This window comes from Carcharodon carcharias, chromosome 3 (assembly GCF_017639515.1).
Source record: "Carcharodon carcharias isolate sCarCar2 chromosome 3, sCarCar2.pri, whole genome shotgun sequence".
Classification (NCBI taxonomy): domain Eukaryota; kingdom Metazoa; phylum Chordata; class Chondrichthyes; order Lamniformes; family Lamnidae; genus Carcharodon; species Carcharodon carcharias.
The window spans coordinates 35,222,489-35,237,433 of record NC_054469.1 but is presented as its reverse complement, the minus strand read 5'-3'; the positions used below and the strand labels follow the sequence as shown (position 1 = coordinate 35,237,433).

At 44.1% G+C, this 14,945-nt stretch overlaps 1 protein-coding gene across 1 annotated transcript in view; it reads left to right on the top strand.

The window, feature by feature from the left end:
• Positions 1 to 14,945, top strand: part of ptprn2 (protein tyrosine phosphatase receptor type N2) — a 749,959-nt gene that overhangs the window by 408,142 nt on the left and 326,872 nt on the right. Inside the window, exon 11 of the mRNA XM_041183926.1 lies at positions 14,262 to 14,326. Within this exon, the coding sequence (XP_041039860.1) occupies positions 14,262 to 14,326 (65 nt within the window). The remainder of the gene's footprint in view (positions 1 to 14,261; positions 14,327 to 14,945) is intronic.

Below are 14,945 nucleotides of genomic sequence, written 5' to 3'. Positions count from 1 at the left end.
TCTTGCCAGGCAGCAGCAGGCGACCAAGCACACAGCTTTGCAAGAATTGCAGGCTTCCCCGTACTGCAATTTGCTATTGAGTGCATACACTTAACTTGGCAGGTGGTACTTGTCAAAGCTGAGCTGTGCCGCAACTGAGAGGGTTCCACACCCAAAATATTCAGCTGGTGTGCAAATGTACTCAGCGCATCTTAAAGGTCAATGCCTGGTATCTTGGTAGCAGTCAAGATGTCTTCATTCTGTGGTAGCCGGCAGCAAGATCTGTATCTGAGCTGCCATGACAAACCTATGGAGGTTATCAACTGGGTGGCAAGGGTGACCACAAGGCTGATGACTCCAGTACACAACTCACACACACGTTAGAATCATGTGTATAATGAAATTGTACTAAATGTGCTGAGGCATGCTGCCATTCAACAACACTGTGAGCATTGTCTGCATGCTGAAATCATGTTAACTAGCAGGCTGCACAAAGTTGGCATGATGTCTGCATTGGAAACAGCAGACATTGGTTAATCCCACAGTGCGATCCCCGCGCCTGTTCTCAGGGGCTTTCGAATTTAGTCCCGGTAACTTTACAGAGAATTTTCATGATAGTATCATATTTTAAAAGCTTACTTCTCTGTGAGTATGAAGAAGGCATTTACAATTTGGTTACAAGTAATGAGCAAAGCAAAGTTCCCCCACCTGTGAAATGCTCTTTCATTGACGTCAAAGACCTCCTTCCACAAACTATGTAAAATCTACTCGGGCATGGACTCTCGACCTTTTCCATTGAACCTCCTGAAAGAAAATTTTCAGTAAAAAAAATCCCTGATTCCTAAATAAGCCAGGTAACCTTCCAGGATTGTCCTGGAGTGTCCAGGAATTAAACATTAATCACCTGGATACACTTGTGAACAGCCAGGGAAAAAAATCAGAGGGGCATTATAAAAAATGATTTTCAGTCATTTTCTGTGAACATTTTTGTTAATTAGTTACACAAATATTGTAGATGGGGAGTTGGGTGTGTGGAAGCTGATATCCAATTGGATGGCAAAAAGTATTTTTTTAGCTTTCTAATTGGTCATGGGCCATGAGGGTGGATGTGTCAGAAGAGCAGTGACAGAAGCGTGGGAGATCATGTGGTGAAACCTTGAAGATAAACAATCCAATTAGAGTTGTCAACCCTGCTGATCCCCAAAGGTTGCAAGCAAATCTGCAGAACATTCTTCTGGCTGAAACATTGAATTGAGACCTCATCTACCTGTTAAAGTGGTTTAGGTGCATGTAAAAGATTTTGTGGCCTTCATTTGAAGCTGCCTAGCGAGGTCTCCCCAACTTTTTTCCAAAATTCCTCCCTCAATCTATTCAACCAAAAAACAGAATATCCGGTTATTCGTGTTGATTATGGGATCTTGCTGTGCACTAGCTTGCCTTTATGACCACATTGACTGGACTTCAAAATAATTCATTTTATGGGTCACATTTGAGATGATTCTGAGAAATATAACAAGGCATTATATAAAGTCGCCCTCTCTATCCATCATTCCCTCCCTCCTGTCCACCCTCCCTTCTTCTTTCTTTTCTCTTATTTCCTCAATCCCTGTTGTCCTTGACAGAGATCACCCCCCTCACCTGCTCCAAAGCAGAGAATCATCATGATCTGTGGAATGTTTGATCCTCTCGGCCTGTAACTGAACACTAACATCCCAGTGAAATTTCAAATCAGTTATTTAAACCCCTTCATTATACATAAAATTACATAGAGTGTAGAGTACAGAAACTGACCATTCAATCCAAATGGACCATGTTGGTGTTTATGCTCTACAAATGCCTCTTCACACCCCTCTTCATTTAACTTTATCAGCATAACCTCTATTCCTTTCTCCGTCATGTGTTTATCTAGCTTCCCTTTAAATGCATTAATGTTATTCACCACAACTACTCTTTATGGTAGCAGGTTTCACATTCTAGCTGCTGCCTGGGCAAATCGGTTTCTCCTTAATTCTCTATTAAATTTATTTGTGACTGTCTAATGTTTATGGCCCATGGTTTTGGTCTCATTTACATTATGATTCATCTTCCTTCTCCCCTATGCTCAGCTCCGTTCTCAGCCTTTTATTTTCTAGAGAAAAGACCCACAGCCTGTTCAATCTTTCCAGATAATTATATTCTCCATTCTGGCATCATCCTTGTAAATCTTTTTTGTATCTTCTCCAGTGCCTCTATATCCTTTTTAACATATGGGGACCAGAATTTTGCACAGTACTCCAAGTCTGGTCTAACCAAGGTTCTTTGCAACCTTAACATATCTTCTCCATTATTCAATTCTATCCCTCTAGGAATGAACCTCAGTCCTTGTAATGTCTTATTAACCCTTTACTTGTAGTGATTGATTTCAACGGTTAATTGCCTTAGTGTCAACTGCTTTTGGCTGGGTGTTTGTATCCTTGTTTTGTGATTACAGCTCACAGCTTCAGTCTGACTTAAAACAGCTTCATTTTAAAACTTGCATCATCTATTCGACAGTGAGGAAAAAACTGCCTCAGAGATAATTCATTTTTATAGAGAAGGAATATTTTTATAATTCACTACGACGAAACATAATGGCTAAACTTGCCATTATTACCCCAGGAATATCAATAGTGTGTCCAACCCTCCCCAGCTCTCATTGTACCAGACCCCATACAGTTCATGTGCAGCTTCAGTATCACATCCCTGGTGAAATGACTTCAGGCCGCACAGCGCATGGTAAGAAAATTCAAGCGAACAGACTGAAAACTAAAATGTTGATATCAGAAATTAAATTAATGCAAGTGAGAATGAAAAAAAATCTAATTAAAATAATTTGAAAAATGGTTTTAAAATTGGTCTTGACACCAGCATTTACCATGCTGTCATCAACGATACTGCAAGCTACACATTCAGATCAAGCGTTTAGAAACAAGCAGTGTGTTTTTTTTTAAGCTGGGAACTAATATTGACAAGCTGCTAATAGGCATATACATAGGGCTGAAAATGCGTACCCTTCTTGGCTAATTACCAGGCTGCTCTACAGTAGAATGGTATAATCTGCGGAACTCCCAGCATGCGCTTTGATAAAAAAAAAGCCATTAATTTCTCCTTATTGTAATCTAGATCAGAGTTGAGACATACACAGTTCCTTTCAGGGTAGAATAACTGATATTAGCAGCCCTGGCAAGATTATTCCTCTGAAGCTGCATGCTTAATTACATAGAATACTGCATAAATTGTCAAGTGCAAAGAATAATTTTGATAAATTAAAATACTAATTAAATAGGCCTTTGCAGAATTTTGAGAACATTATAGGGTTCAGCTCTTCCAGCTTATTTGCATTTCCTTCATCTGGGGAATTTTATTTTTTTAAAAGACTTCTTTTTTTCACATGGGAGCATTCAAGAAAGATTCACACACAATAATTTGGTTAAAGGTTTAGTAACATGCTGTTTCCATTTGCTATTCTTCATGTTTCTATTCCTTGCCTCTCTAATTGTCTGTTTTGAAAGTGTTGCGTGATTAATTAACAGACCAGGCTTAATATATATTTCAGATAACAATTTCCATTTTAATTACAAGCGGTAAAATGTATTGAGTTTAGAAAATGTCTGTTTTACTTATTGCGTGTGATTTGTTAGCACAGTTTTATGTACACAGAAAGAAGTTAATAAATGACGCAAGGTGCGATTTAAATCCCTCTTTCCTCAAGCAAATTACTGTGCTGCCTTATTATATTCAGGATTTGGTGAAATTTCAGGATTTTTTGCATATGAAATATAGGAGGAAAGTGTTTTCTAGCATTTCTGTGGTGTAATGACCCACCCCCACGTGAGGTTCCCCAAAGTTGTTGATCCAGATGAGACCCCTCAATTTCTTACCGTTTGGCTGGGATACCCCCAAATTGTTATGCCCCAAGTGATGAGGGATGAACTGGCCCCCTGTCTTTATTCAGCACCACCCCCCACCTCCCGAACTTCTGTTCATCACAACAAGATCCCTTTTGCAGATACCTTTTTCCCAGACCCAATTGTTCTGGTTTTGAAGGAGCCAATTTGATCAGACTTTCTTAAGTTAATGAGTAAGTTTATTAACTACCAAAGGCAAGAAAGGATAAAACACATGCAAAAGCAGTCATACAGATTGAAAGTAGGAATTTAGCTTTAAGTAAGTGAATATATATATCTATATATAAAATATAAAAGGTATACAGAACAGCCCTTGACTCGTGGGGAGTAGGTGATTAAGCGTTGTGATTCGAGATTCCAGTAGAACTGACTCCAATAGATGAATAGTTGTTTTCAAAGTTCCAGTAGTGTTGAATTCGGTAGAGAGGGAGAGAGATCGGGATACCTGTAAAATGGTGATTTGCGGGGGAACTGTGTGTGGCTGTTACTTCTGAGTCAAACTTTCAGCACTTGCTCTGTCTCAGAACACCCACCAACAGACAGACACCAGGACAGCTTTTCAGCTCGCTTTTAACCCCTTCTTTGTATATTCTAAGTGGGTATCGAATTCGCAAATCTGTCTAGCATTACTCACAGGATTACTTGATGAGATGATAGTCATCTCCCATTAAGTCCCATTGTCACTACCGGAGGGAGCAATTAGTATCTGGATGTCTTCAGAAGTACCTTGTCTGTCAACAGAGTGGGGTGCCATTAGCTCTTAGGGAGATATCTTACAGCATTCCAACCAATGGCTTGTAAGGATTTTTAGAAAAGACTCAGATCTTATTTTTAAAGTCCAATGTTTCTGGACGCAATTCGGTGTTTTTTCCTTCGTTATCATGACATTTCCCCTCCTCCCTGGAATGAAATGAGATTCATTTTCATTTCATTACAAAAAAGGGAAAAAACTTATAAACAACAGAACACTCTCATACAGGCATTCATTCTTTTAGCAATGGTCAATTTATCTTTTCGGGTTCGAACTGGCCTCTTTTAAGTTCTGAACAGTGCATCCACAATCACATTTGATTTCCCAGGAATGTGGGTTATTTTTTAAGTAGTACGACTGGAGGAACAAACTCCAATGGAATAACCTGGAAGTCTGGATCATAAACTTTTCCACCCAAGTTTCACTTTTCCACGGATTGTGGTCGGCATACACTGTGGTCTCTCTGTACCCATTTCGGATATATATCTCAAAGTGTCTGAGGGCCAGCAATAAACCGAGGCTATCCTTCTCTACTGTGAGTACCATTTCTGATTCTTGTTGAGCTTTTTAGCAAAGTAGCTGATTGGTCTCTCTATTCCAGAATCTTCCTCCTGTAGGAGAACAGCCCCTACCCCAAAGTCACTCGCACAATGGCTACTTTAAATGCCTGATTAAAGTTCAGGCTGCAAGCATGGGCTCGCCTATTAAAATGGTCTTCAGCTTTACAAAAGCTGCCTGGCATTTCTCAGTCCATATTACTTTTGCTTTTTTCTGTAGTAGGTCTGTCAGTGAAGAGGCTACTGTGCTCTGCAGTCCTGCCATATCCAGTCGTGAATGGTGGTGGACAGTTAAACAACTCACTGGAGGAATAGGGTCCACAAATATCCCCATCCTCAATGATGGAGGAGCCCAGCACAGCAATGCAAAAGACAAGGCAGAACCATTTGCTACAATCTTCAGCAAGAAGTGCCGAGTGGATGATCCATCTTGGCCTCCTCCAGAGGTCCCCAGCATCACAGATGCCAGTCTTCAGCCAATTCGATTCACTCCACGTAATGTCGAGAAACGGCTGAAGGCACTGAATACTGCAAAGGCTACAGGCCCTGACAATATTCCTGCAATAGTACTGAAGACGTGTTACAGAACTTGCCAAGCTGTTCCAGTAGAGCTACAATACTGGCATCTACCCGACTATGTGGAAAATTGCGCAGGCATGTCCTGTACACAAAAGGACAAATCCAACCCAGCCAATTAGCGCCCCATCAGTCTACTTTAGATCATCAGTCTACTTTCACATCAACAGTGCTATCAAGTGGCACTTGCTTTGCAATAAGCTGCTCACTGATGGCCAGTTTGGGTTCTGCCAGGACTACTCAGCTCCTGACCTCATTACAGTTTTGGTTCAAACATGGACAAAAGAGCTGAACTCGCAGGGTGAGGTGAGAGTGACTGCCCTTGACATCAAGGCCACATTTGACCGAGTCTGGCATCAAGGAAACCTAGCAAAACTGGAGTCATTGGGAATCAGAGAGAAAACCCTTCACTGGTTGGAGTCATACCTAGCATAAAGGAAGATGATTGTGGTTGTTGGAGATCAGTCATCTCAGCTCCAGGACATCACTGCAGGAGTTCCCCAGGATAGTGTCCTCGGCCCAACCACCTTCAGCTGCTTCATCAATGACCTTCCTTCCATCATAAGGTCAGAAGTAGGGATGTTCGCTCATGACTGCACAATGTTCAGCATCATTTGTGACTTCTCAGATACTGAAGCAGCCCATGTCCAAATGCAGCAAGAGCTGGACAATATCCAGGTTTGGGCTGACAAGTGGCAAGTAACATTTGCGCCACACAAGTGTCAGGCAATGACCATCTCCAACAAGAGAGATCACCCCCTGATGTTCAATGGCATTACCGTCACTGAATTCTCCACTATCAACATCCTGGGGGTTACCATTGACCAGAAACTGAACTGGACTAGCCATATAAATACTGTGGCTACAAGAGCAGGTCAGAAGCTAGGAATCATGTGATGAGTAACCCACCTCCTAACTCCCCAAAGCCTGTCACCATCTACGAGGCACAAGTCAGGAGTGTGATTGGATACTCCCCACTTGCCTAGATGAGTGCGGCTCCAACAACACTCAAGAAGCTTGACACCATTCAGGACAAAGCAGCCAACTTGATTGGCAACACATCCACAAATATTCACTCCCTCCACCACTGACGCACAGTAGCAGCAGTGTGTACCTTCTGCAAGATGACTGCAGGAATTCATCAAGGCTCCTTCGACAGCACATTCCAAACCCACGACCACTACATCTAGAAGGACAAGGGCAGCAGATTGATGGGAACACCACCACCTGGAAGTTCCCCTCAAAGTCACTTACCATCCTGACTTGGAACTATATTGCCCTTCCTTCATTGTTGCTGGGTCAAAATCCTGGAACTCCCTTCCTAATAGCACTGTGAGTGTACCTACACCACATGGAATGCAGCTGTTCTAGAAGGCAGCTCACCACCATGTTCTCGAGGCTAATTAGGGATGGGCAATAAATGCTGGCCCAGCCAGCGAAGCCCACATCCCGTGAATGAATAAAAAAAAAATGTGCGGCAGAACTCACACGTCCCCAAGAACCTCATGATTTCCTGTTTTGTGGTGGAAATCGGGAACTGGGCTGTGGTTTGTACCTTGGCAACCCTGGGCAGTATCTGTTCTTGAACGACTACATGTCCTAGATAGTTCACTTTAACCTCAGCGAATTTGTTCTTTGCGAGATTGACCACTAGGTCAGCTGACTACACTCTGGAAGAGGACTTCCAGTTGCTCTATGTTGTTTACCCAGGTGTTGCTGTACACTAAGGGATTGTCCAGGTACACAACACAATTGGACAAGCCAGCCACTAGCTGCTTCATCAACCTTCGGAAGGTAGCTGGGGCATTTTGGAGACCAAAGGGCAAAACCCAACACTGGTATAACCCATCTGGGGTTACAAAGGTGGAGATTTCCTTCACACCTGCTGGTATCCCATGAGTAAACCTAGCTACGTGATACAGGCTGCTTTACCTGACCCATCTATGCAGTCTTCCAGCCAGGTATCGGGTAAGAGCCAGCTCGGGTCACTGCATTAACTTTTCAGCAGCCAACGCAGAACCTTGTGGAGCAGTCCGGCTTGAGAACAAGCACAACTGGGGAGCTCCAACTCCTGTTGCTAGGCTCTATTAGTTGGTGCTCCAGCCTGTAGTTAATTTCCTCCCAGATCTGGGCCAGCTTCTCTGGGCCTAGGCGGGAGGGATGTGGCCTTTTGGGAGGGGCCTCTCCCACATTCACATCATGTAGGGCTAGGGAGGTACAGCCTGGCACAAGCCTTTAAATGCAGTGAGCAGCCTTGCCAGGTCTGCTTGCTGTTCTGCACCTAGGTGGGAGAACAAGGAGCCTAAGTTGGCTAGTATTTCTCTCTTAGTTAGCCTGGTAGTAGGGGGTTCAATGCGGGCCTCACCCATGTCTCCATCCAAGTCATCCCCACTGCTCCTCCAGGTTGCTGGTAATGGGACAGACTGCTATTTGCTTGTCCCCCTCTCAGCTGTGACATCACTTTAACATGTTGACATGGCACAGCCTTTGCTTTTTCCCCCAATCTGTGGTCTCAATTAGATAGTTCACTTCCCTGAGTTGATTTGCTACTCTGTTCGGGCCACTGAACCGGACCTGTAAAGGTTCACCTGGTATTGGTAGGAGCACTAACACGTAGGCCAGGGTACTCCGTGCCCAGCTGGAATCGGGCGTGTTCGGTGGTGTGAATGGACAATATGGTGAGAAGGCCAAAAATCAGTTTCACGATGTCGTGAAAGCAGCTTACAATCATCTGCTGTGCCCTCCAATGGTGGAGCATATTCCCCGCCATCGGACATTGGGAATCTAATTGTAATACATCAGTACATCATTATAAGACCAGCCCGTTGGACTCATCACCCCCACTGCTGGATCGTCTGCCTACGTCGGCAGGAAAACACGCTTACGTGTTCACAACAGCATATATAAGCCGTGCAGTTGGTGGGCTGCACTTCTCTCCAGACTTCAAGGTTTGCCTACCTCGCTTCAGTCAGCACTCGCAGTCATCAGCGCTAAGCTTCACAGACAGCAGCACATCACTTTTAGCGGGGCTCAGGAGCTGGTCCCTACCTACCAGATTAACCATATGTAGGTAGCTTTTCAATGGCTGCAGGGCAAGAGCTTGTTTGACGAAGTGGGAGAAGGGGGCTCAAGCAAGGTAAGAGGCTGCAGGATGAGAGCTGTACTGGGGAAAGGGGTATCCCAGGGTGTGTGGGGAGGCACATGTTGATCTGTGTAAGTGGCCTCAAGTTGGTGAGGGCTGAGAAGGCAGCCTCCAGAGGGGATGAGGCCAGATGGACATGTGAGGGTTTGTGTGAGAATGGGTGGTGATATCCCTTGAGCTGGCAATGAGTCAGATCCCAGTGAATGTGTGATGCGCTTGTGAGTGCTGAGCTGGTTACCATACCCTGACTGTAAAGGTGAGATCATTCATCCTCTATCTGTGTTGAATGGCCAACATCTTCTGTGCAGCATTGGCACTGATCACCACTGCCATCACCTACCAAGCTGGAGTGGTAATGTTGCTGCCCCTCCTGAGGCCAGAGCGATGGTGGAGGACATCACAGCGGGCCTCCATGGCATCCAAAAGGCGCCCCAGGGCTGCAGTCGTCTTGTCTTTTGGGGCCACACCTTCTTTGCTGCTATCCTGGGCTGGAAGCACTGAGCACGGCTGTACTTTAAATGTAGTGCCTGGCGTGATGAAGCAGCGAGGTGATGGCTTGGCAGGTGATTCGAAGCCCGCCCGCCGTCGAAATGGCGTGTACCCTAGGAATGCATTATTAACGCAGTGGGTTTGGGGTGACACGACGTGAGAACCCGCCTTCGTGGCCAGCAGGTAAAACATCGTTTTACCCGCCCGCTATTGTACTGAGTGCAAATCAGGCCGTTTCCTGAGGGTACAGAATTTCTGACGGTACGACTCTGGCACTAACTGGTACGTGCTTAATATAGACCATTTTACTGCCTCACAGTCAGTGACACCTTCCTCAGGCAGGAGGGAGTAAACCTCTTGAGCCTTCCCTGAAAGCGTACTCCGCAGTAATAGGGACCATTGTTGGATTGGCCACTTTAAGTGCTGTGCTAACCACTTGAAAGATATAGGCCTGAATTTCCTGTCCCACCTCGGCCCCCGCACGCCAATGCGTAAAATGTCGCGCGGTGACGTCGGGCACGCGTCCTGACTTCACCGCACGTCATTCCGATCTTCAGTTCAGGGACGCACATCGGAGTCGGCTGTGCGCCCGCCGAACTATCAAAGGCCTATTAAGGCCATTGATCAACTAATTGAGGCACTTGTCAGGGCTGCTCGTCCAAGCTTAAGGTTGGCGGGCAAGCGAAGAGCCCAGGCGGCCTTCGCGTTTTTCATAGAATCTCATCCAGAGGCGGGATGAGGTTTCACGAAGGGTTTATTAATTTAATAAAATGTTTCGTGCAAAGTGATAAACATGTCCCACCTCATGTGACAATGTCACACAGGGGGATATGCCTGAATAATTTTATTTTTTTATTTATCACATTTTTATGACTCTCCTTAATCTCCTTGAGGCAGCCCCATGCCTCAGGGAGATTTCTGCGTGCGAAAGAGCGCAGGCCCCAACTCTCCCTCCTCCCTCCGCCCGCACAAGTAGCACTGAGTGCTTCCATGTGTGCATCACACTGGGCGGGCCTTAATTGGCCCACCCACGTAAAATTGTGGCGCACGCCGATCGCGGGTAACAATCAGCTGCGTGCCCGCCTATGCCCACTCCCGCACGACGGGGAGAAAATTCTCCCCATAAAGTAAGCTTCCACCCTCTGCTTCATCAAACTTAAGGATTAGATGAGTAAACGTATTGCCTCAATCCTAGTGGTGTCTTCAAGGGACCGAGCGGGATACCTGCTCCTCAGTTCCAGCTGTTTTAGTTGAAACTCCCTTTCCTCTCTCTTTTCTCTCTCCTGAAATTCTCACTCTTCCATTGGTGCCCTTTCTTGAAATTCCTTTTCCTTTGCTCTCTCCTGAAATCCTAATTTCCACTTCTCCAATTTTAATCTCTCCGCTGCTACTCTATCCATTTCATCGTCCTCAATTTTCACCTGTAGACGATTGGCCACCCCGTCTAAAATTTCAGGTTTTCTGGCTTTCGGCTGAAATTCTAATCCTAAACGCTTCGCTAAGTCTTTTAACTGTTTGAGGGACAGAACTTTTAGATCCTCAAAAGTAACTGCTTCTGGTGCTGCTAGAAAGGTACTGGCCTCAAAAGTGGACATTTTAACACTTCAGTAGTGTACAGTCAAGAAAATTGTTCTGCAGTTTCTAAAAAATTCATTTCAGAAGGACAATTTTCTTCCCCACTTTAATTTGTTTGTTTCGTCTGTGAGAAAATATATGCCAGACTCTGAGCCTCCAATTTGTTCAAATCCCAGACAATTTGTTACTACCCATCCCCAGGTGAGGTTCCCCAAAATTGTTGATCCAAGCAACACCCCTCAATTTGTCACCATCTGGCTGGGACACCTCCAAATTGTTATGCCCCGGATGAGGATGGATGAACTGGCTCCCCCTGTCTTTATTCAGCCCACCCCAGGCCTTCTGTTGGTCACAAAAAAATTTAATCAAAAAAGGATCCCTTTCACGGACACCTTTTTTCCAGACCCAATTGTTCTGGTTTTGAAGGAACCAATTTGATCAGACTTTCTTGAGTTAAAGGTAAGTGAAAGTCATTAACTACTAAAGGCTGGAAAGGATAAAACACATGCATATACAATCATACAGGTTAAAAGTAAGAATTTAGCTTGAAGTAAGGGAAAATATATATATATATATATATATATTAAATGAAAGATATATGGAACAGTGCTTGACTCATGGGGAGTAGGTGATTGAGCGTTGCGGCTATTGCGATTCCAGTAGAATTGACTCCAGTAGGCGAATACTCGGTTTCAATGTTCCAGTAGTGTTGAATTCAGTAGAGAGGGAGCGAGATTGGGATACCTGCAAAATGGTGATTTGTGGCGGCACTGTGTGTGGCTGTTACTTCTGAGTCAAACAGCCAGCACTTGCTCTCTCTGAGAACACCCACCAACAGACAGACACCAGTGTTATGACATAGCAGATGGTAAATGCTGAACTGCTCAAATTCAGAGGGAAACTTGAAATAGCTAGCACAACTGTTTTTGCAATTTTTATTTGATTTTGAGATGCTTGCCTTGAATTCAGTAGTAATAAGTCCACTGAATTTTAGAGGTTTTTTTATAAAACTAAATTAAACATTAGTAGAAGAAAAGATCATAAGCACTTATATAGGTCTACAAATTACTACTATAATAACTCCTAAACCCCCTAATTAATCTGACTTCCAGTTACACCTCTGCTAAGGCAACAGTAACACAAAGTAGATTTCAAAGGACCGATGCAAAGCACACACTGTATTTCTGGACAGTGATATTCTCTGTGAGTTTTCTTAGCTATGGTTCCTGTAGACAGCAGCTTGATGCATAACGACTGGAGGCTTTCCACACTTATGTTAGATCTTAGAAGACCTTCCCCTTACACATAACCTTTGTACATGTTTCTCCCTTTTTAACATAAATTCCTTTGTTCCAATATGTCTTTGTAACTTTACTTTTCTCATAATCTTAATCTTCCATAGTACTCATGTTATCAGTAATCTTTGGGAAAAATAAACACACTGTTTGGCTTAGCCTGTTATGGCTAGGTGTAACACCATCTCTTTGAAATTCACTACTCTGGTTTATCTAAAAATGCAAATGTTTCTCACACCTCACATTCTAAAACTTAAATCATGTTCATGTATTTAGCATTTCAAACCTAGTTTCCCTTTTGAACACTGAAAAACCCCAGACTAGCTGTCTCTAATTCAGTTAAATCCCCCACACAAACATCCACACAGAGAAACTAATCCAAACCCCACCATTAACCAACTTTTGGAATAAATCACAATATTATGAAAATTATTATATTTTCATGACACCAGGGTAGCTTTTTAGCTCACTTTTAACCCCTTTGTATATTCCAAATGGGAAGCGAATTCACAAATCTGTCTGGGCATTGCTCACAGGATTCCTTGAAGAGATGATACTCATCTCCCATTATGTTCCATTGTCTGTACTGGAGGGAGCAATTAGTTTCTGGATGTCTTCAGAAGTACCTTGTCTGGCAACAGAGTGGTTCCGTTACCTCTTAGGTAGTCATGCTGCAGTATTCCAACCAGTGGCTTATGTACATTTTTGAGAACTTAGGTCTTACTTTTAAAGTCCAGTGTTTCTGGAAGCAGTTTGGTGTTTTTTCCTTCATTATCATGATAGTGGCTACCCTACAAAGGTTTGAAGCTTCTCAATGCAGTTTCAGTATCAAAAATGTCAAATGGTCACGTAGTATTTATCTATCTTGATATGTTTGCTTAATAGTCCTGTCCTACTCCCCAGATAGGGTAACAGCATAGAAAGCACACTCACTCTAATACTTGTCCCTGGGACATTCCACTACTAACTAGATAGTCATCAGTTCCCGTTTGGAGGAATCAATTAGCACACCGCAGGCAGAATTCTATGGTTCCCCCACTGGTGGGTTTGCAGGCAGGGTGGACTGTTAAATTCCCCAGGGTGACCTTGCCACTGCCCTCCCATCTGCCCCAGATCAAATCCGTAATCTTACATGGGACAGGCAAGGCCTAGGGCAGCCCGCCCACCCTCAGCCCAATTGAGGCCCTTAAGTGACGACATATGGGATGCTTCCTGCCTGGCCTCTATCTTGTGGCTGCCAAGGAAAGGTCAGGGGGACCCAGCAGGACACCCTGCTCGGGCTTTGGGCCAGAAGGGGTGGCATCAGGCACCACTAACCCCCACTCCCCACCAACACTGCCCCCTCCCTATCAAGATACCCACCCCCATGGGTCACCTCTCCTCCCTGCCGTGAGAACCGTCCTCCCCTTGAAACATGAACTCTGTTTCTCTCTCCACAGATGCTGCCAGACCTGCTGAGTTATTCACAGAATCACGGAGGTTTTTCAGCACTTTCTGTTTTAATTTCATATATCCTGAATCAAGTTGCTTCTGCTTTTGGTTTTGGCCCTTAAAAAAGATGTGCTTCAATAAATGCAAAAAGCATCTACTTTAAAACTTTAGTGACCTTTGCTCAATATGAAACGTGTACTAACAGGGCACATCCCGACTGATGTGCATTGTTTTCACGTTTCATTTTCAAGAAATAATGTGCGTTTTCAACTTTTCAGGATCCCAGTACACCAAGCCACATTTTGTTTTTCTCTAAAATTGCACTCATTGCATTATTTCCTGAACGTATTCACTCCAAAAACATCCCCTTCTGAAGATCTGTCAAGCTGATATGCCCAATGGCTGGCTTTTTCCCTTCCACACTTTGATGCTGCACACATTTCCTGTAATGATGGAGGTGCTCCACAGTTTCCATTGTACATTCCTCTGGACACCTAACCCCATTTTGAACTTGTCTCCTTTTTGTTTTTTATATTGCAGTGATCAACAAAGAAAAACTAGAAAAAGAAACAGGATTAAAAATCTTGCAGACTGGCATGAGAGAAGTAAGTTGAAATTTTCTTTCAGTGGGGAGGGGGTATTCTTGTGTTATAATCTGAATGTGTCCATCCTACATTACAGGACTGTTGAATGTTTGCTGTATTTTCAGTAGCATTTTCATAAGTGCAGTTCATTTCAGGTTCCAAGCTAAGGCATTAGAGAACTCTGGTGTCATTCTGAATACGTTTTGAAACAGAACTGTTTAAACTTAAGGAATTGATCATTAGCCTCAGGTTGCACCACTGTAAACGGATATTCGTTTTGCATCACTGCAAACTATGTAGTGCTATTCCTAAAATGACCCAAAAGGTTCTGTGTGTCTTACATAGAATTTAGAGCAAAGATCCAGGCATTCTGCCCAGCTGGTCCAGGTTGGTGTTTATGCTCCACAAGGGCTTCTCCCACCCTAAATCATCTCACCTTATCAGTGGGCTGAATAGTTCCGTTGACGGTCAAGTGACTGCGCGGGGCCGGAAGTGGGAGCCGACACCATTCCAGCAGCCAGCGGGACCCTGGGGCAGTATTTTGCCAGCGGCAACCAATTAATAGGCCGCCCACTGGGGTCAGCATCCAATGGTGGCCCAGCCAATCAAGGCTGGCAGCTCGGCAGCCTCAGCAGCGCCA